This window comes from Ascaphus truei, chromosome 4 (assembly GCF_040206685.1).
Source record: "Ascaphus truei isolate aAscTru1 chromosome 4, aAscTru1.hap1, whole genome shotgun sequence".
Taxonomy (NCBI): domain Eukaryota; kingdom Metazoa; phylum Chordata; class Amphibia; order Anura; family Ascaphidae; genus Ascaphus; species Ascaphus truei.
The window spans coordinates 72,646,762-72,669,037 of record NC_134486.1 but is presented as its reverse complement, the minus strand read 5'-3'; the positions used below and the strand labels follow the sequence as shown (position 1 = coordinate 72,669,037).

Genomic DNA, 22,276 nt, shown 5'->3' with positions numbered 1-22,276 from the left:
GGGGGGAGGTAGTGCGAGCCGGAGGGGAGAGAAGACAGGGGGGCGCATGCAAGAAACCTTGCACACCCCTGAGGTAGACTGTTCCAGTATTGGGGTGCACGGTAAGAGAAGGAGGAGCAGCCGGATACTTTGTTGAGCCGTTGGACCATGAACAGTCTTTTGGAGTCAGATCTCAGAAGGTAAATGCTGCATGTGGTAGGGGTGAGGATCTTATTCAGATAGACGGGTAGCTTGCCCAGAAAGTATTTGAAGGCAAGACATGGGAGATGAATAATGTCCACTACTAGAGAGAAAGGTATCCGAGAGTCACTATTTCAGCAGTTATACGATAGGTAACCGAGCAATGTAACAAAGCTACAGGGGAAAGCCAGCAGGATGCTATATTGTATAGGGAGAGGTATTAGCAGCAGAAAGAGAGGGTGGCGATGCCACTTTATAGATCGGTGGTGAAACCTCAGCTACAGTACTGTATTCAGGTCTGGAGACCATATCTCTGGAAGGACGTAAATACATTGAAGTTTGTGCAAAAAAGGCAACTAAGATGGTGCATGATTTACAGCATAAGAGTTATTAGGAAAGACTGAAGGACCTTGCTATGTACAGCTAAGAGAATAGAAAGGATTGGGGAATATGATTAAATCAAATACATAAAAGGCTTTTAATAAAGGACAGGATGAAAGCATATTTCAGAGAAAAATAATTGCTAGAACAGGCCCGTCAAACTCAGAATAGCTTGGGGGCCAATTCTTAAGTCCGACTGCAAGATTCGGGCCGCACCAGGAAAAATAAAATACATAGCAACTATAACCCACGCAAACACTTTTTTCTTGAACTTTCCCTATTAAAAATATGTAAACGTCACTGGTATCTCTCTCAAAAAGATAATGCCCTGCCCCCAGCACACAGATCCCCCCCCCCTATTACCATGTCATGTGGCATCTACGCGATTTGATGTGTCTGGTAAAATATGAACAAAGCAAAACACCGAATTATACTGGTTTCACTTTTTTTTAATGTTAGATATTATTTCAATACTGAAAATACAGATTTTTGGCATAAGGGAAAATATTAAAAAATAAATTAAACAACACACATTTCACTTATTTCCTTACTAATAGTTAGTTTCAGACTAACACTTATTTTACTTTGGCGGGAGTTACCGCTATTAGTGTGTGTGTGTGTGTGTGTGTGTGTGTGTGTATATATATATATATATATATATATTCACTGCAGTGGAAGTGCTGTGCGCTGGGTGATAACGGTGAAAGGCGGGGTTGCAGACCTGTCTAAGACATGCAAATGAGATACAGTAATATTTCCATTTGCTATATGCTTTGCTGTGGAGGGTTTTTGTCACTTTTTTTACCCACCATATATATATATATTTCCTTTAAGGCACTTATTTACCACTAAGTTATAGTTATGGTAACCTTATTGGCACAGACCCCTGGCATTCCCACAGCGCTGCTCACTCTTTTCCTCACTATGTATTGTGTCTAGTCGGGCCCCTCTCTTTCTTTCTTGAAGAAGGCCAATGTATGTCATGGCCATTATATACATAGGAAAGACAGGCATTATGCCAGCCTGCGGTAGGTCATAATGTGCATTATTTTTTGGCAGCAGCTTCATTTATCCAGTTTAATGAATAACATCTAAATAAGTAATTTGGCGATTTATGTGATAACACAAGAATTATCTTGTATCTAAAGCCCTCTCCTGCCTTAAACCTTTCTCACTGACTGCCCCGCACCTCTGGAATGCCCTTCCCCTCAATACCCGACTAGCACCCTCTCTATCCACTTTTAAGACCCACCTTAAGACACATTTGCTTAAAGAAGCATATGAAAAGCACTGTGGATCATCCTGGACACATGATACATAAAGCTTGGCCCCCTGCAGAACTCCCTCCTACTGTCTCTATACGTTCCCCTACCTACCAATTAGATTTTAAGCTCCTCGGAGCAGGGACTCCTCTTCCTTAATGTTACTTTTATGTCTGAAGCACTTATTCCCATGACCTGTTATTTATATTATTTGTTATTTATATGATTACAACGTGTATTACTACTGTGAAGCGCTATGTACATTCATGGCGCTATATAAATAAAGACATACAATAAAATTAATTACCGATTTTTATTCTTTAACACATATATGTGACCATAGCAAAGTTAGGTGAATATACTGTAGGCCCATAATTTTTTCATCTTGACATTTGCACTGAAAAGATGGCTGATGTAAATGAAAATTCAGGGGGTCCCACTTCCGTTTAGATCACGCAGCCGCCCGCTCTGTTGGAGCAGTCACCTCGTTCCACCCTAGTGTTTCACCATGATGTAACTAGTGCATCAACAGGGCCAATAGGGCAGTGTAAAGGTTAATATATGTAGGATAACCAATTAGTACTATATTCTATTTATGCATTATAGTGCTATCTTCACCTAAGCAGGGTGGACCACAAAAATAAAACTATAAGTTTGCATGACATAACGCGATTGCCTCAATTCCCTGAAAGCTAGCCAAGGCTATCATATTCACACGGATCTGGTTCACCAATTGCTTATTGTTGAACTCACATCCTCAGCTTTTCAGCAAAGACACTGGTATACTACTCAATACAGGAAACACTACCCTTGCCATCTAGTGGGAGAATATTATATTGCACTCTTCATGTGCTTCCTGTGGTGCTCAGTCATACCCACATACCCGGACCCCTCACCTCCCCAATACAGGAGAATCATTACAATAAACAGAAGCATCTTGAATCAGGGTCATTATATGAGCTCACTCCTATTCTCTTCGTCCCACCATATTATTGCTTATGTGTTTCATGCATGCAATTTAACATGAAATGTATTTCCTTTCAGATTCCAGTGAGAGGCGGCAGCAGCTGAGTGAGGAGACCGGCACCTTGAGCAATAAGATGAGCAGAAAGTTGACAGATTTCATTCATAGACACTATCTACATGTCAGTCCTGCAGACTAGCTCCCTACATGTATAAGTGCATCACTTTTTTATTTTAATTTGAATAATGCAATCCAGTCACTAAACTCATTTTAGTATTGTTATTACTGATTGAATTGACAATATTAGAACTGTTACGATATTCATTTATTACAACAAAGCTGTCAGTTTAACTTTCTATGGTTCTATTCCTTATAGGTATGCAGAATTTGCTCTATACTCCCATCTATTAAGGGAAAAGATCAAGATTGGTTTGAAAATACATATGAACTTCTTGAGTATTCTGGTATTTTATCTCTATGATAAGAACATATATAAATTATTCTTATGCAGATATTAAAACAGGAAAATGTGTTGTGATCGTTTGAAATGATCCAAATTTGGAATGAAACGATGCTAGATAAAATTCATAATCTACACACGTTTATTATTTTTTACTTATTAGGTCTCACACCGTGCAATCTTAGATCCTTTAAATGACATTTACACAATGGTTCCTTCTCTGTTAAAAAGATATGCCAATACTGTCAGTGAACTTGTCTGTAAGTTTCTCACACTTTAGTGGATGCCAACACAATGCATGTAGGAAATCGTGCAGCTAAAGGTTCGCAACATTTCACTTCCAGGTCATGCTTCTGGTTGCAATTATGTAAATTCCTTATTTTTAAGAACTATCACGTTTCTCAAGCAATTTCTTATTTTCATCTCTGGGTTTTGCCCCAGAATACTGCAGCTATTATGAGCTACTTTGTTTTTTTTTTAAAATACTGCTGAGAAATGGCGTACTTAAAAAAAACTTCAAAACAATGCAGAGGCATTTTTTCATTTAATTGACAGGATTGACACACTTGTTAGTAGTTATGTCCCTGGAAATTGGGGAGAAGACATTCTGTCACACAATATTTAACTTCAACAAGAAGTACTTCTTCGACTTCAGTGCCCTCGTGACTGCAACAAACGCCTATGGTTGGCTTTTACACTTGTTCAAGTCAAAATGTACTCAGAGTGAGCGAACAGGCACGTTTGCATCTTTTTTTGAGGAGAAATAAGTTTAATGTAAACGTATGCATGCTACAGCGTGTGCTAGGAGCAAAAGCCATTGTTTTATCATTTTTTCCTGCTCAGAGTGTAGATTTTTATATGAACTCGAGACTTTAAAGATTTTGTCTTTAATTGTCTTCTTTGAGATTCTGTAGCTCAAGACAACTGAATTAACTATTTCCACATTGGACTAACGCCAAACCCACAAAGTTTCAGGAGCTTTCTTATGTGATTGAGAACAACTCATACTGTAGCAACTTCTATAGTTTGACAAGAATATACAAAACACACACAATTGAAACCTATAACTTTTCTTACCTTATTAAAAATATTTTCCTTGTAGAGCATCCATCCCTCCACAAAATTAGAAAAACAACAGGTATCATGTTTTTTGTTAATGTATTTCTCCTTTAAATAATAATAATAATATATTCTATATGTAATTATCAGCAAACCTGTTATATATCAGAAGACCCTTTTACCAGAGACATATAGAATATTTCAGTCCAAAAAAAAAAAATGCACTTGCTAAAGGTACAACCACATCTGCTGGTCATATTCGGAGCACCCAAACTCCCAACATAATCATGATCAAAACAGTCTGACTTTTTCTATTACTACCCAAAGTAACCACTGACACCGGCTACGCTAGAACAAGGAAGTAATTCCAGCAACCAAGCACCTCCCAGTACTGTGCGTTGTAATGCATGGCTACTCTCAAATTCTAGTAAATGAATTTTTAAAAATATTGTCAAGAAAAAATGTGTTTTGCAAATGCTGTGTTAAAAACACAAACAACAAAACACAAATACTGTACAGAACTAAGATTAGTTTGAAGCTTATTGATGCCACGAGCAGGCAGACAATTAATATTTAAACAAACTATGCAAATGTAATATTCGTTATTACACAAAGTTTAAAACTTACAATGCATTAAAAATAACAGTACCACTTAGCATAAGTATATGCAACTACACGAAAGCTAGAGACGGTAATAGCTAAGGAAATAAAGCTGCAATGATTACAATTTACCACTTTGGCATATGGGGCTGTGGGTTTTCTCATTTTGCCTACCGTAGGTAAACCAACTTAATAACCGTATAAACATTATTTTTTATTTGGTACTTTTAGGCATTTAAATTAAAAAAAGATGGTAACAAAACATTTTGGTGCACTACTTTCTTCTTCTATAACTACTGTACAGTGATTAAACAACCCTGCACTCAAAGTTGGGGCAACATTACACGAGAGAGAGCACGATCAATGTTAATTAAGGGCAGCTCCAAATTTGTTGCAATAAAAATATGCTTGTTCAATAGCGTCCCAATCTTTCAAACAAACACATGAGATCCCCTGCAAAAAAGCGCATCAGTGTCAGACAACATTGTACATGCCATTCCCACTGTCCAAACTATCTGACCCAGCAATTTCCTTCCTTCTATGTCTTATGCTATACTCCATGTGCTGTGCGTGTCCAGTCTATATCAGCCTGCTACTCAACTCAATCAAAAGCAGAAAAAGACAAGCTGTACCAAATGTAATTAACTAAATCAGTCAGAGCAGCTTGTAGAGGCAGAGTTGGGGAATTCAAGGTACTATTCACACTGTTATCAAATTGCTACAGGCAAATTCCTTATAAAGAAAGAAAAATGCTTAAACTGCCCTAGTATACATCTGTGAATGTTCCTAATAAGTTTCATGTCTTCACAGTATCCTAATTTTGTTCCCCTGCAAGCAGTACTTGTATGGATTTCAGTAGGAAGGTATGACAAGTGCCTAAAGACTGTTCCCACAGTCAGAGTGTTGCATTACTGACTCAGCAGTCTGACAGTTTTCTACATATACCACTCAGACGTGTTGAGTGAGTAGATTGCGTGTTGTTAGAGTTGTTGAATTTGTGTCGGAACTACTAATGCTAAACATCTAGTGGTGTTTCCTGCCAGCACAATCGTATGAAACCAGCTCCTGCATATTTTACATGTGTAACTCTCTTGCTAAATTATTTCACTAAATACACACACCCCACAAAAAGGTTTTCTTTCACACTACAATAGCTCTAAATTTGCAGTCACATGTAAGTGGCTTTAATATACTGTATGCTACATGTTGTAAATGAATACTGCATAACAAATTGAAGCACATATTTTCAAATATGCAATCTAGCCCCTTGAGTGCTCACGATGTAAACACAGAACGAGCAACTGTGAATTACTCATAATATCTATACTGACTATCTTATTCTGAAGAAAAATTCCTCATAATCCCCTGAATAATGTTTCTACTTTCTCTCTAAGGGGGAGGGGGGGGGACAATAATGCACAGCAAACTCCAAGACAAAATAGTTCTTACATTGGTCAGTATGCCGATTACGAGATCGTTCCAGATGTTAAATAGGAGAGTTCGGCACAGCCTTCTCAGGCTTAGCTCAGACAGAAGGCGATGCGACGTGCGCGCGCTAACGTGCGCTCGCTAACGTGCACGTCCGTCGCAAATTTGTTTTGTGCGGTGGGTGTTTTCAAACTGAAAACTCCACCGGCGGCAAGGTGCAGCATTGTTGCTGCGCCATTTTGCCGGCACAACCCAAATTGAAATTTGGGGCTACAGTCACGTGACGTGAGCTGATTCAGCCAATAGAGGCGAACCAGCTCCGTGACACGTTTGTTACACGGCCCCGCCGCGCCCCCAAATGCTGTGATCTGGCTCCGGCTGTTTGAGCACAGATCGCTGTGCTGCAGGAGCGCTCGGCGGGGGCGCGAACACTAGCAAGCTGCTGTAGCAGCCTGTCTGAGCGAGCCCTAAGACTTTACTATTCAATTCCTAGTTACTATTCTAATGATTCTTCAACCTGTGCTCCCCCTTTCTCTCTCTATATCACTATTCTAATGATATACTGTATGCAAAGAAGAGAAGTGATAGCACTATAAGCAGCAATACTTCTTTGCATACTGTACCTTTCTATGTGGCAGACAGAGAGAGCTCGGATTCAGGGTGCTCATAAATATAACAAACAGTGATCAGATTCTGAAAAACATTCTATGGATTGAAAATAAAATCTAACGGGTGGGACAAATAAAGCATGCATGAAACGTAGCTACTTTCTGGTAAGCGGAGAACAATGTGCTAGTTTATAAAAACAAAACGAACTAGGATAACAATATTAGGAAATGTATCATGATTGATGATCATATTTAATGTGATAAATATCTGTAAAAAAGGAAAAAAGTTTTTTGTTTTTTTTAAATTGGCATTAAAGAAAATTATCTAGAAGTCATTTCGGGTTTTTTTGTTTTTTTTTACATTTATGGCACGTTAAATATGTTTTAAAATAAATTAGAGATCAAGATATATAACACATCTTTACTTTCACCTGTCGCAAAAAATCAGAGCAGGCAGCAATGATTAAGAGGGAGGGGGCATACCGACGCTCCTGAGGGTGCTGCTATTATTGAGGGGTGAAGAGTAAAGGATGGGAGCCAGGATCTCTATTACATTGCAGTTTTATGAGGCTGACGCATCTTAAACGGCATGTCACTAACTGTCCCCAATAGGTCAATGACAACCCTAGGTGACTGACAGTAGTGCAACAATAACTACATTCAAGATCGATTTATTATTTCTTTTATCATCATCGCAACATTACCATCATATTGCTATATTGCCCAACTCTAACCTGAATATAGCAAGAAATTCCAAGGACCATACAGGAGTCAGAACACAAACGGCACTCTTACTGTATGTAACGGGTATTCCCCCCCCCAATCTCACATTGGCCCGGGTAGTCTAACCAGTCCCCATTACGTGATCGTGTATGGTGGTGCACCTGTAGGCAACAGGGCTCCTGAGTCTCCCGCTTGATGGTACTAGGGGATGTCATCCAGACAGGCAGCTGAGGTAGTGTGTGCGAGTCCAACTTACTTCATGTGCAGCGCCTCCACCTCATCAGGATCTGTGCTTCCGCAGGGAGATGGTCCTGGTGAGGAACTCCTTCTTGGTGGTGCCATCCACTGCTGAGTAACTTCACACTCACACAGTGGAGGTATATTCGAACAGGGCATCTTTATTGATGGTTGGTATGGGCAAACTGCCCCTCACAGATAACAGCTCAGCCACTCATCTCCTTGCAGCATTCCATTAGGAAGGTCCCTTCTCTAATAGAGCTGCTTTCCACCTATCCTCTCAGAGAGATTCCCCATCTTCTCTGGCTGCTGTCAGCTCCTCTCCTGAGCTGCTTTGTCTCTCTCAGCTACTCTAACTCTGCTGCTTCTGCTCACTGACTCACAGCTAGCAGGAGACACTGCAACAATGTTGCAAACCTTCACGTGCCTCTCACTGAACTGAGCAGCTCAACAACAGGAAACTGAACTCCTAACTTTAGGCAGTGCTGTGTCTTATATCACCCCCCAGAGAACAAACATGCTCTGTATCACTAAGTGGGAACACACTGCATGTTGTCACTTCCTTTGGGGACATATGACACCTCACCAGGGTGTGAGGGGAAACCTCATGATTGTTGCTGGCACTCCTGCACACTTACCAGGGTTATTGCCAACATGAGAAAGAGATATGTACACCAATCCTAGACCTGGCTACATTCTCCCCCTGGTGGAATCCCAACGTCCTCGCTTGGAACCTAAATTTGCGGAACCTTCCTTCAGGTAGCACTGCAAAACATAACAACACATATTACAGTACATATCTTTTCTCATAACATTATAACAGATACATCCTAACGTAGATGTGTAACACCCAGAATTATTCCCTTCTGTAGAACCCATGACTGGTACCCCCATGCCTTCTCAAGGTGGCTTGCGCACAGCATGGTCCACTGGGCTTAGAGTATCAATGCGGTAACACTCTGGGTGACATACTGGACACCCACAATCAGCCCATAACTCTGGCTTGGATGCTAGTGGACTGAAAGGATCATGCCCATACACCTTCCTAATGCATCTCCTGGAGATGTAGCATATCCCCTCTTGACTACACCACTTCTCATCTAACCCGCCAGGATCCCAATTTTCTTCTTCTAATCCTTCCTCTTCATCAGTGCCATATCCCCTATCTTCATCAGGGGACCTCATTTCGAACTTACTTTCTCCCTCCCATGGATGGTGAAAATAAAGTAACCACTTTTGGCGATCCCTAATAACTCTTTCTGACAGTGAGGGCACATAGGGGGCTCCCCGGGCAATAGGCACCATATGAGCAACATTACCCAAATCCCCAGATGAAACTCCCAATGTTCCTGGGGACCCAAAATTTGACCCAATGCTCTTAGAATCACACCCCACCATAACAGTACGATTGTCATCATCAGTGCAGTATAACATCCTTTGCATAGCCATTTTCCTCCCCGATCCCTCATCGGATGTAAAACAGTCACCACAGTCCAGATTTTCCACAGTCCATTCTTCAAAAGTGGCTCGGGACTCCCCAGACAACCCTTGGCTAGACTGGGACCCATAGGAAAAAGTGACAGGGGCATGAGTTTTAACTATGGCCGGGGGTTGGGCATAGGGAAACACTGCCGGCATACGCGGGGCTACGACCCGCAACTTCTCGCTACCTTGCCCAGTACCATCGGACTGGCACTCCGGTTCATTCGCCTCCTTACTCCCAGGCTTCCGCAGGGCCTGCTGGCTCTTCTCGGACCCAGGCAACCTGGTACAGCTGCTTGGCCGAGAGGACACGGCCATCTCGCTGGACTCGCCGCCATCTTGTGTTGGGTTCCCAACCGGAACCTCTTCCTCCAGAACGACATCCACCGCCGTAAGTGATGGTTCTGCTCTCTGCTCCGTTCGGGCCTGGACTAGGCCCGTCTCCGCCGTTGCCACCACCGGCGCCTGTGGAGGGTAAGGATGTATCTCACCGCTCCGTCGGCTCGGGATGGAATCTTCTCCTTCCGCGCTGTAAGTCACCACGGCCGTGGGACTCCGCCTCTCGGGTTGGTTCTGCACCGGCAACACGAGACTCCGCTCCACCGCGACACAGGTAAATGCCGGTTCTTTTCCAGCACCGCTGTAGTGGTCCGCCGGTAGGCGCATCACCACCGACGAGACTTCCACCTCTTCCTCGGAGGATATCACGATCGGATCCTCCGCAAAGTAGTCACCGGGTTCTTCTGCGATACAACCAGTGGTTGTTGGTACGAAGCTGGCGTGCTCCGGTACCTCCACTGCAGTCGCGCTCTTCTCCGCCGATGGTTCTTTCTGTTCCGTAGCCTGCAGCAGCACAGGCTCTAGGAACTGTGCCCCACAGCAGGCACACTTGGGACCCCAGGTCGGTTTGTCACCTGGGAATTCACACTGGTCACAAGCACATCTTATGCACCCCTCTCCATCCACCCAGGCCACCCGGTATTTTATGGGTAACCTAACATGGTTAAAGTCCATACCACCAGTCAGGTTCAATTTCTTTTGTAGACACGGGCACACCAGAAAGGATATTTTCCCCCCTTTGTATCGCCAGGCTCCATACAACTGCGGGTGTGCTTCTCTGCATTCTGTACTGTCTTTAGTATGAACAGCGGTTGCTGATCGCTGTTCACTGAGCTTGCTCCCCCTGGTGGACTGTAAAGGAGGGGCATGCTCTATAAGGGAGTGGTTCTGGCTCTGCGCTGAGTCACTCACATCACCGGGGAGGGGCTCTGAGTCCGTCACAGTCCCTGAGGGCGCGGCTCCAGCTTTCGCGCCAAACTTCCCCGCAGGGTGGGGTTTTTCCTTTGGCGCCAATCCCGGCCAACTTTCTGCAATCTTAGCATTTGCAGCATTTTCTGCAACTGGCCCACGCGGTCTCCCAGAGAAGCGGGAACCGCCATTTTGATTCGCACCATCAGTCTCTTTGAATGTTGAGGTAGCATTTAACCGTTGGCATGCCGACTGACATTCAATTTCCACAGGCTCTCCACACATCACTACAATGTCCTCCTCAGTATCCTCGGGGGTATTGCCCCTAGACCCCAGACAGGACAGAAACGGCGCAGCCACAGCTTTAGCACCACTCCATAGCAGGCTCACAAAAGTCGCTTCTGTAGCTTGCTCTTCACCCGCACACACGCCATGTGCGCTCTCTCCATCGGCCTCCGTCCGCCATTTTGGACCTTCCGCACCGCGCGGATCCTCCATTCTTGCGGTCGCCATTGGATTACTGTGTTCGTTCTGATCGTACATGGAGCTCCTCTCTGCGGGGCAGCTGCCATACCGATACAACAAACATGCCTTGTGCACCACCTTGTGTACCTAACGTAGATCTGACTCGTGTTTGCACTACCTCAGGCTAGGCTCACTCTTTCTGTGTCTACTGTATCTCCTTCCTCCAGTCTGTGCTCCCTTCGGTAAGTGATCTGGAATGGAGACTAGAGTACTCTGGCTCTTCCATGCAGTACTTGGGCGTCTACCTCCTGTTGGCTAGCCTAGTGCAGATCCTCTCCAGAATTCCTGACCACGTTAACAGGCTATCCCTTCAGGCATCCTACCCCTAGCGCTACCTCAAGGTGACTAGGACAGCTATAGCCCCCGGCTCCAGACTCACTAACCCCTTAGGTCAGTCTAGGGCGTGCTTTGCGAGGTTTTTCGTTCTCCTGACTACCCCTAGATTTTCCCTTTCCAGCACAGAGTGGCAGCAGACACTCTCCCTGTTTCCTGTTGTGTGCCTAGCAAAAGCCTGTCCTGTTAACAGGTATCTCAGCAGCGCCTCCAATTGTAACGGGTATTCCCCCCCCCAATCTCACATTGGCCCGGGTAGTCTAACCAGTCCCCATTACGTGATCGTGTATGGTGGTGCACCTGTAGGCAACAGGGCTCCTGAGTCTCCCGCTTGATGGTATTAGGGGATGTCATCCAGACACGCAGCTGAGGTAGTGTGTGCGAGTCCAACTTACTTCATGTGCAGCGCCTCCACCTCATCAGGATCTGTGCTTCCGCAGGGAGATGGTCCTGGTGAGGAACTCCTTCTTGGTGGTGCCATCCACTGCTGAGTAACTTCACACTCACACAGTGGAGGTATATTCGAACAGGGCATCTTTATTGATGGTTGGTACTGCTGCGACACACTTTATTCGAGCAAATACCCAGTATGTACCTGGCAGATACCTGGAATGCGCCGCTCCTCACCTCTGACAAGCCCCGTTGCATTTGCCTTCCCAGCCTGGGTTCATGCCTGGCTGATGGGCGGCTGATCTGTTAAATGATAATGATTAGGATTTAATAGGCTGCAATGCTTCGCGTGTCTACCAGATGGCATAAATTCATGAATTGTAATGCAGTATATATATATATATACTGTGCAGTATTGCAGCCAGCGGGAATAAAATGCTTCAATCCCTGCTTGGAAAATAACTCAATGCACTCGGGCAGAAAACAGTCACAAACCTCAATACACCCGGGTATACCCGAATTCTTGGGACTAGCCGAGCTTGAATAAAGTGTGTCGCCAGTGTATGGGCAAACTGCCCCTCACAGATAACAGCTCAGCCACTCATCTCCTTGCAGCATTCCATTAGGAAGGTCCCTTCTCTAATAGAGCTGCTTTCCACCTATCCTCTCAGAGAGATTCCCCAGCTTCTCTGGCTGCTGTCAGCTCCTCTCCTGAGCTGCTTTGTCTCTCTCAGCTACTCTAACTCTGCTGCTTCTGCTCACTGACTCACAGCTAGCAGGAGACACTGCAACAATGTTGCAAACCTTCACGTGCCTCTCACTGAACTGAGCAGCTCAACAACAGGAAACTGAACTCCTAACTTTAGGCAGTGCTGTGTCTTATATCACCCCACAGAGAACAAACATGCTCTGTATCACTAAGTGGGAACACACTGCATGTTGTCACTTCCTTTGGGGACATATGACACCTCACCAGGGTGTGAGGGGAAACCTCATGATTGTTGCTGGCACTCCTGCACACTTACCAGGGTTATTGCCAACATGAGAAAGAGATATGTACACCAATCCTAGACCTGGCTACATGTATATGACCTATTCTGCAATTGTTGATAAGGGTATGTCGTGGCACTGCTGAATTTAGAACTGCACTTTGCTGTAGAGAAGCTTTCCGTTGCTTTCTTCTTGCGTCGTAGAAACCCCTCCACCTCCCAATCAAGGTGACGATTACCTAAACCTTGGAATCAAATGCCATCTTCCAACACCAAATGTTGTTGAAATTGTGATTCCATAAGGGCATTGAAGATTTGGGGGAAAAATCTGAATCACACATTGCCACAGCTTCACAAGCATGTTTGCATTTCAGACCACAATGGGTCTTCATAGTGTGTTTGAATGACAGAAAATCCTACTTAGGGTCATCTGCATATGCAATGGGCCAAATGCCCTGGGCAACTCCACAGAACAAACGTATCGGATGTTCCAAAGCCTCCTTTCCATAGTTCACCAACATCACTGGGAAATTCCCTTGGGTATAATATTATATCCAAAGCATTAAAGGTGTCAATTTCAGCAGCAAGAAACCTTTACTGCAATGTTCTCATGACTTTGTAGTCCTATACATTTTCGTGACCAAATAAAGTAAACTTGCATCCTTTGAAGTAATGGTTAGATATTTGTTTAGTGATGTCAACAAAACTAAGGCTGTTTGTAGTTTCATCAGAAACTGTCATGTTATTTTTTTTTTACAGCATCTGTCCATATTAGACGATCAATTTTCACGGTCACCCTAAGCAACGTTTCAATTTTGCCATTCAGCAGGTCTATAAAACGTTAACAGATTGTCAAATATTATAACTGCACATCTACTAACTACAGCATACATAAAGTTTCTCATCTGTAATACTCGTGACTGCTCAGGCGGATCTTAGGCCAGGGCCATGGTCAAAAAGACCGTGCTGAGGCGCGCTGAGCCGTGCTGAGGGGAAACATTATCCCTATCAGCGCGGCTTTAGTCGGCGCTTCCGCAGGCGTGCGGAGGCGTGTGGAATTACAGCCGACAGGGAAATGTAAGTTTTCCCGCTGAGGGAAGCGGAGGGCCGGTCACGTGACTGCCAAAAGCCAATGGCAGTCCGTGACGTCGGCGCCGTGACGTGGCGCGCTAGCCCCGCCTCCCGTCCTGCCTCCCACCCGGCACAAAAGCGCGCACGCTGACGCTCATGCAGGGACAGAAAAAAACTCCTGCTTGAGCAGGAGAGCATGAGCGTCAGCGCTGCTGAGCGCTGTCAATGCTACCATGTCAGAGGCCTTAAAACAATGACTTACTCTTCCATTCTTGTATCATACATTTAGAACAACAACCCAATTAAATTAGGTGATTAGCCTAATGGATTTGCCAAAAAATGTGTAACAGTTGATAAGATGGCACTATCAAAATGTCAACATGTGCTCAAACACCTACACATTTAGGAAGTGTTTCTTCAACAATGCTGCATGAATTAGTTTATTAGTGCATGTATTACTACAGTACTAACGAGCACACATTTTAGGATTTCACATAAAGAGAAGTTACTGTTTACAGTACTCCTCTTTTTTGTAATTTCTACACATGCCATCTATTAAGGCTATTGCAAAATAATTGTGGATGACGCCTTACGCTCTTTCTTGCGCTCATTCAAGTGAATTAGAATAAATGTCTGTTTACAAATAACAGAATCGCCATGTCTAAGCATTTTCAAAAAAGTTTGTTGGAAACCTACGCAGGCAGACGGGTGTATAGTCTGTTTCTATTGCCAGAATCTTGGAAACAAAAGCAACAGTCAATTTTACCATCCTGAAAAAGGATTGCTTTTCTGCATCCCTGAGCTGCAGGTAAATGTTTTTCACCTGCATACATATGTAGCCAGGTCCCCCAGGCTTACCCTTATCTCCGGTGCAATGGGAGAATAAGGGAAGGTTGCAGAGCGTGCAGGGAGCGTTTCGATACACTGGAGGCTCCGCGGCGGCCCGAGCGTCCAGGGCGCCGCCATTGGTACTTGCGCATGCGCAGAGAGTCTCGGAGGCGACGGCGTCAGATAAGAGGTTGCGCATGAGCAGAGAGTGGGTGCGGCAGCGCGAGAAGCATGGGCCAATCGGAAGGGGTCTTGGCCCGGAGACTACAAGTCCCATGAGCCTCAGCCAGACCAGGTGACGCTAGGGAGCCAATAGGGCGATAGGAGACTCTGCAGGAAGAGTTAGGAGGTTGCGCAGGGGAGCTCGCAGACAGAGAAGATCGGGAGGGGGACGAGGAAGGAGCTCAGCGTGTAGAGAGGCAAGTAGCCTCTACACTAGGCCCGTATACCCCCAGGCCCAAATAGGCCCTGAGTCACAGTCAGTAAGAGTTAATGTAGGGACAGGCCCTAGCATAGGAACCTGTCACGTTAGTGAGTGAAGCTGCTAAAGACACAGAGACTGTCACAGCACCATCCCAGAGGTTTGGGACCAGACCTCTTCAGGCATATCATCAGCCATCCGGGTGGGATCACCCCGGAAGGTATCACAAGCAGCTCTGCGTCGTCGGATCCTTTGTGAAGTCTGTTTGCGGGCCCGAGCGCAGGAGTGCTCGGCAGGTAACATCCATTAAGTGCACCAACTATAATATTATTCATACTAGTGCCTGCGCAGTCACACACATACACTCACTTTGGGGTATTGGACACGGTGTGGGACAACGGTGAAGGGTCGCGTCCTGTGAGACGCGGTAGTATAGTGTCTCATTGAAGAGTAACACCAATAGGGATATACAATACATGGTTATGGTTACTGCTAGTAAAGCTACTGTTTCTTTTACATGCTGTGTGTGTAGTATTGTATTATTGTCCTGCGAGGAACATCTCCCGCTCTGCTGGGAGCCATCGCAGGTGGAGGCGCTGCACCTGATAAGAGGTACTCTATATAAATATATTGCCCCAGGCTCTCCGTGGCAGAGGCTTAGCCCTGTGAGCCAGCAGGTTATACAGCATTGGTAGTTGTACTGTATTCAGAAGGAAACAGGGCTACACATACATGGATGTTTACTTATTTGATCAAAAGTCAAAATAGATTGCCCACCCTTTTTAAGCAAGATTTTGTTTTAACTGGGCCTATACTAACCTTACTTCTTCACTGAAATGCCTTTTAACACACAACTAATATTTAATATCTTAAATACACGTAGGCTCTGCAACTACAATTTACTTGCGAAATAAACATTTACTGCTTACCTTTCAAAAACAATGGACTGGTCTGTGTAAATTCTTTGCGTTTCAATTGACCCTGCTGTTTGCGCGTTTCAATATGTTGCCTCACTCTAGCATCAATGGTATCCTTAAGTAACATGCAGACTTCCTGAAATGTACAGAAGACCAAATATTATGACACTTTTCTACCCTGCATAAGCTTAGAACAGAAACTGCACTACAATATAAGATATAGAAAACTAACATACGGACATGATAGCAAGATGGCAATCATGGATACAGTAGGTTAGTAGATTTTTAGTACACAAATTTGAAAACAAACCAGGCATAAGATAAATAGAAATACAAAAGATATTCGTTGAAAAGTACACAGGTGCAGAATCATGGAGAGTATTAGATGTGTGTATCTGGGAAAACGAAATTTTCATTCAACTACTGTAATGGTATCAAGGGGAGGATGGTTGTTCTGTGCGGGAAGAGAGGCTAGCTAGAAGCAACTCTGGATAGTGTTCAGTGGAAGCAAGTGAGAAAATGGCGCTAGTTGTATGGGGTTAGGACAACATATGACAAAATGTATTACAATTTGAATTCTGTAGGCATAAAGGAAAAGTTGCAGGACTTGTCAAAGAGCTGGATGTGGCTTGCAAAATAGTGGAAGCAGGTGGATAATTATGTAATGAGTAAGCACTAATCAACTAGTATCAACATCTATTAGACCATTGGTGGGAAAACAGGTGGCCCCCCCAACCGCTACCCTTTCCCCCCAGGAACCTGGGAAAGTTGCCTTTGGGCCCTGGCTGCCCACTTTCCCTCTCTCCCCAGAGCAAAAGGAGAGCAGACGTTGTTGCCACATATGAGCGCTTCATAGTGAATAATGTCCCGCTCTTCTACGAGCTTAACACTAGTTTTAAGGGTAAGATAATGAGCAGGACAGTATTAATGAGCACACCAGCATTAGGGAGCTGATTAGAAGGAACAGGGAGGAGCAATTATTAACAGCTGCAAAGTCCATTCTCCCCGTGTCCTGGGAAAAAAGACCCCCTATGCCTCTTCCCATCCCTCCTTTACCATTCCCATGCACCTGAAGCCCTTATTCCTGCTCCCTGTGCACTAAGAAAAAAGACCCCAATGTCACGATCTCTCCACCCCCCCCCCCCCTCCATGTCACCCACTCCCTCTCCAGGTCACCTGAAGCCCTCCTTATCAGGTTGCCCGCCACCGAAATACAGCATTATTTTTGTATTTCCAGGTTGTAAAATAATCCTGAATCTTTGAAATGTAAATAAAAAATGTATAGAATAAAAAAAATAGTTGTATGAAGTTACAAGACTTCATATTACTGCATTTATCGCAAATCAGAGTCAGAATCCCCATCTTCCCAATCAACGTGTACTGCAGCTTACATAGTTCCATGGCTATTGACAGTAACCCGATAAAAAAAGGAAGAATCTATTATTAACTTTCAAAATGATTTTCTTAAACATTGACTTGTATTTCAAACCAAAATCTATACTTGAAGACAAACTAGCATGGGTTAATTTGAAATTCTTTACATTTTTGTAATCCAAAATGGGCAACTGGTAAAGAAAAAAAAGTGAACTTTTGCCTACTTCATTAATCTTCCAATATCTAAAGCCTCTGAATATTCTACATTATTTATAACATTATCAACTTGGTTTTACATAGTGATCCTTACTTAATTTACTTGCTGGAAGAGAGAATCACACTAGAAAGAGAGCAAAGTTGCTGGGTAATTAATACTACATGTGTATGAAGTAGTGCAGTGATCACACCACAACCCAGAGGAATTAATTGAATGCATTATTGTCTTGTCTGAACTAAAATGGCAGAGGATTATTAAGACAAAGCACATTATGTTGTTAAACTTTAACAGCACAATTTTGCAGCAATCAAAGCAACGGATGGAAAAAATAAAAAAATAAAAAAGGGAGAGAAAAAATAGATTATATTTCTGGTTAACGGTGGATACTTTTTATTAAGAAACATGATACGATATTGTACGTATTAGGGAGTACTAATACATTTCTTGGTTGAAAATTAAAATTATGCTCTTTCTAAATAAAACAACAGTATGTAATGTAAAGTTGACAAGACACAATATAATACTAAGATATACAACAACAAAATTATAATGTCTGTATGAGAAAGACCAGAATAAAAAGAGTAATTAATTGAGGGGAAACAGAACACATGCCTAATAGTCCCTTAGGAGTTGTTAAAGGTTAGTTATAACTCACAGTAGTCTCAACATAACAATGAAAATAAGATCTGAGCAAATCAGTGCAGTCCAATTTCTTCCCTGCAGCTATAGGCTTTTGAAGTTGAAATGGTTTTGTTGTACCTCCTTCTCATGGTCGGAAAACCAGCTGGTGTCTTTACTAGAGCCTTGAGGCAAAACATGAAGATCCACCAGAACAGCAAAGTTCCCACACTGCAAAACAAAGGATGAAATCTTCAGGATGTTGTAAGGCACATGTACAGCAGACAAAAAAGGAAGCCACCATCAAGAGTCATTATAAGCTTCTAACTCAAAAGAAACACATCAAATTACATGATTACTTGACCCACTGCTGGAAGCTGCAACCATTTGTTTTGCACTCCTTCAGATACTTGCTGGAACTTTAAATTTAGTTAACAAAAAAAAGGGGGATGGGGGGGGGGGGGGGTGGAATGAGAAAATAATTAACTGATGACCGTGGAACAAAATGTGCATCGTCACATTTAAATAATCAATCAAAACAATCCGAGATAGAACCAAGTTTTGAACAAGTGGCAAAGGAGAATAATTCTCATAGATTTCTTTATTATAGGTTTTGACAAAAAAACAAAACAACTTTTGGTCTTGCATTAACATGCAATTAAAATCTAAATATACATCTAATTTTGATTGGGACTGTTCCAAAACCGTGAAGGAACATCTTACAGCTAATAAACTTGTATATAACCTCAAAACAGACATTTAGGGCATCATACTTTAACTCTTTAAGAATATATTATGACTGCATTGAACCACTTAAAAATGTAGCATCACTTTGCGCGACCCCAGCCCACTTATCATAAGTAAATAAAATGACTATTTGCTGTGGTAGAGATTATATATGCTTCATTCATTAACAGCTTTTTATGTTATATCAAATTCAAACATTACAGCATACCATTTAATAAGATTTTTGAATTATTAAATAAAATACACCAAAAAATAAAGTTAGTGGGTCTTGAGGAGTAAAAGGTCATTGCCAAAGGTTTCTCGGGGGACGCCACGGTTCCATGCAACACCGATTGAAAAGAAATGGGCAACATTTTTGCAGAAATCCGAATCATGCAGCGTATTTGCAAGTTCCTTTCAGCTGCGGAATTGATACATTATTTACTTAATAAAACTCGTAGTCCACTCCCTGGGCTAGTGCCTGCCTGGCCTCAGTGGCCTGTGCACTTCTACTGTACTGTTTCTATTATATAAATTATATAGCAATATATAGCAATATACAGCTCAACCCCGTTATAACGCGATCCGTTACCACGCAAATCCGCTTATAACGCGATGCAAGTGTGGCTCCCATTTTCTGTATTTATGAATACTTTACAACACAACTACTGGTATCTTAAATACTTTATTGTACAATGCATACAATGGCACATTATTTCTAACGCGATCCGCTTATAATGCGATGTGATTCTTTGGACCCCAAGCACAGTGTTATAAGGGGGTTGAGCTGTATTTATATTTAATAATAAAAATACTGTGTCAATAGGTTTCGAGGAGGGTTAAACTTATGCACATTTAGTTTCTCTCATTCTCTGCAGCTAGTGTGCCAGATACTGCCAGTGCGCAGCCCAGGCCACTGAGGCCAGCAGCTACTGCCATTCCATTACTAGAGTTGCCACATTGGTACCACTGCCAGTTCCACAGCAACCACAGCAGCCACAGCAGCCACAGCACCCAGCCTGGCAAATCAAGAACACTGTATAAAAATAAATAGTCTGACTTAGATTGGACAACATGAGATTACTCTGACTGTTATTATACCACCGTTTACTATTAGTACTAGTTATCTAGTTTGTTGTTGTTATTTGTTAATTAACATAACATGGTACACCACCATCCAGTGTGTCCAGTCCAAAAAAACACACACACACACACACACACACACACACACACCAGTCCACCACGTCAGTGCCGCCTCTAGTTAATAATAAAAATATAATATCTAATTATTATACACACTACTAAATCTAAAGGTTGCCTGGTTTTAGAGCTGCCTGCTTGCTGTGTGTTGTTGTGTTGTTATAGTTATAGCCATTAGCCAAGTCAAACATTTCTAACATTTACTTAATAAAACTTGTAGTATTTAACTGTAACTAACTGGACTGGCCCCTGTCTGTGTGTGTCTGGTGCCTGTTCACTCGCCTGCCCTTAGTGGCCTTGATCTTTGAGATATATATATATATATATATATATATATATATATATATATATATATATAAAAATGTATATATATATATATATATTTATTTTTTGGACTAACAAGTTATGTCATAGGACAAGCTTTCGAGAGTTCTCCTCTCTTCCTCAGGTCTGAGAGGAGAACTCTCGAAAACTTGTCCTATGACATAAATTGTTAGTCCAAATAAAAATAGGTATCACCTAATACTGAAGAACTCATTTATTCTGCACTATCGCAACTGGACTAACACGGCTATTTCCGTTATATATATATATATATATAAATGTATATTATACATTAAAACAACAATACGATAGCGCTAAAAACTGTGATGTTATTATACATGTGAAGTGAAATCAATAGGTTACCTCAGGGGGCGCAAACTTTTTTCCCTGCGCCCCCCTGCCGGCTGTCCCCTCACTCCCGCGCCCCCCCCCCCAACCCCAACTTACCCGCGCTCTGGCGTAATGACGTCACGTTGCCATAGCAACGTGACGTCACATGACCTCGCAGCGTCATTTTGATGCCGCGTTGACATGGCGACGCAGGGAGGAAGCCGCCGGAGCCACGGTAAGTGAGGTTTACAGAGGCCCTGCAGCTCCTCCGGCACTTAATTTAAGTGCCTTCGGGAAGCGCGCGGGGCCTCTGTAAACCCTGCGCCCCCCCCGACGGCAGTCTCGCGCCCCCCTTGGGGGTCGCGCCCCACAGTTTGCGCACCGCTGGGTTATCTTATCCAATGTGAAATAATATAATGGAACCCAAGTACTGATTTATGAATACTCTGTGTAGTGGGACCTCTAGGTCCTAATATCATCAATAAGTAAACAACCTAATAACAATGATGAAAAGTATGGGAAAGGTGACGGACTATGGTCTAGGTGGGAATATATCAGGAGTATAAGGCTGCTTCCTAATAGAGACCAATCCAAATTTTACATAAACACAAAACAAGGAAGTGCTCGCTCCAGATAAATACGTGAAGGATATTCGTATCACAATGATATTTATTGTATCCTCAATAATCCAATAGAGGATAAAAACAAAAAAAGAACAAACAAATACCACTTCAAATATCACAAAATATCATAAAAGCAGGGCCGCTAACAGAAATCATGGGCCCAGGAAAAACATTTTAGGCAGGCCCCCCATCTTGTCGGCGGTATTGCGAGCCGCCCCCGCCCCCATTTCACACCTCACGAGCTCCCTCTCTGTCCCCCCCACCCCTCTTCCCATGTATTTCTCTCCCTTCCGTCTCACCCCCTCTCACTCTCCCGCCTCGCATGTATTTCTCTCCCCTGCGTATCACTCTTACTCCCTCTTTTCCTCCCTCACCCCCTCTCCTCTCCCTCTGTCAATTACCCCACGCTCACTCATCCCCTCCCCCTCACACAATTCCATCCCACCCCCCAATGCAAAAAATTTCCCACCCCCAAATACATTAAAAAAAAAATATCCCCACCCATTCACATTTCAGCAGGACAATGACACGAAGCAAAAAGCCAAACCACACTGGAGTGGTTGAACAAGAAGAGAATGAATGTTTCTGACAAATCCAATTGAACATTTATGGCGAGACTTGAAGATTGCAGTCCATCGACGATCCCCAACAAACTTATCAGAATGAATATTTCCCCTGAATAATGGGCAAAAATGTCACCATCCTACTGTGCAAAGCTAGTAGAGACCTATTGAAAAAGACTCATAGCAGTAATTGCT

The 22,276-nt window shown here is 43.1% G+C and overlaps 1 protein-coding gene across 2 annotated transcripts in view; it reads right to left on the bottom strand.

The window, feature by feature from the left end:
• The window catches only part of SLX4IP (SLX4 interacting protein), a 191,545-nt gene that overhangs the window by 53,172 nt on the left and 116,097 nt on the right, over positions 1 to 22,276 (bottom strand). For both annotated transcript variants that reach the window (XM_075596041.1, XM_075596040.1), the window contains 2 exons: positions 18,457 to 18,546; positions 16,119 to 16,242 (listed from right to left, as the gene is read on the bottom strand). In XM_075596041.1, the coding sequence (XP_075452156.1) occupies positions 16,119 to 16,242; positions 18,457 to 18,546 (214 nt within the window). The remainder of the gene's footprint in view (positions 1 to 16,118; positions 16,243 to 18,456; positions 18,547 to 22,276) is intronic.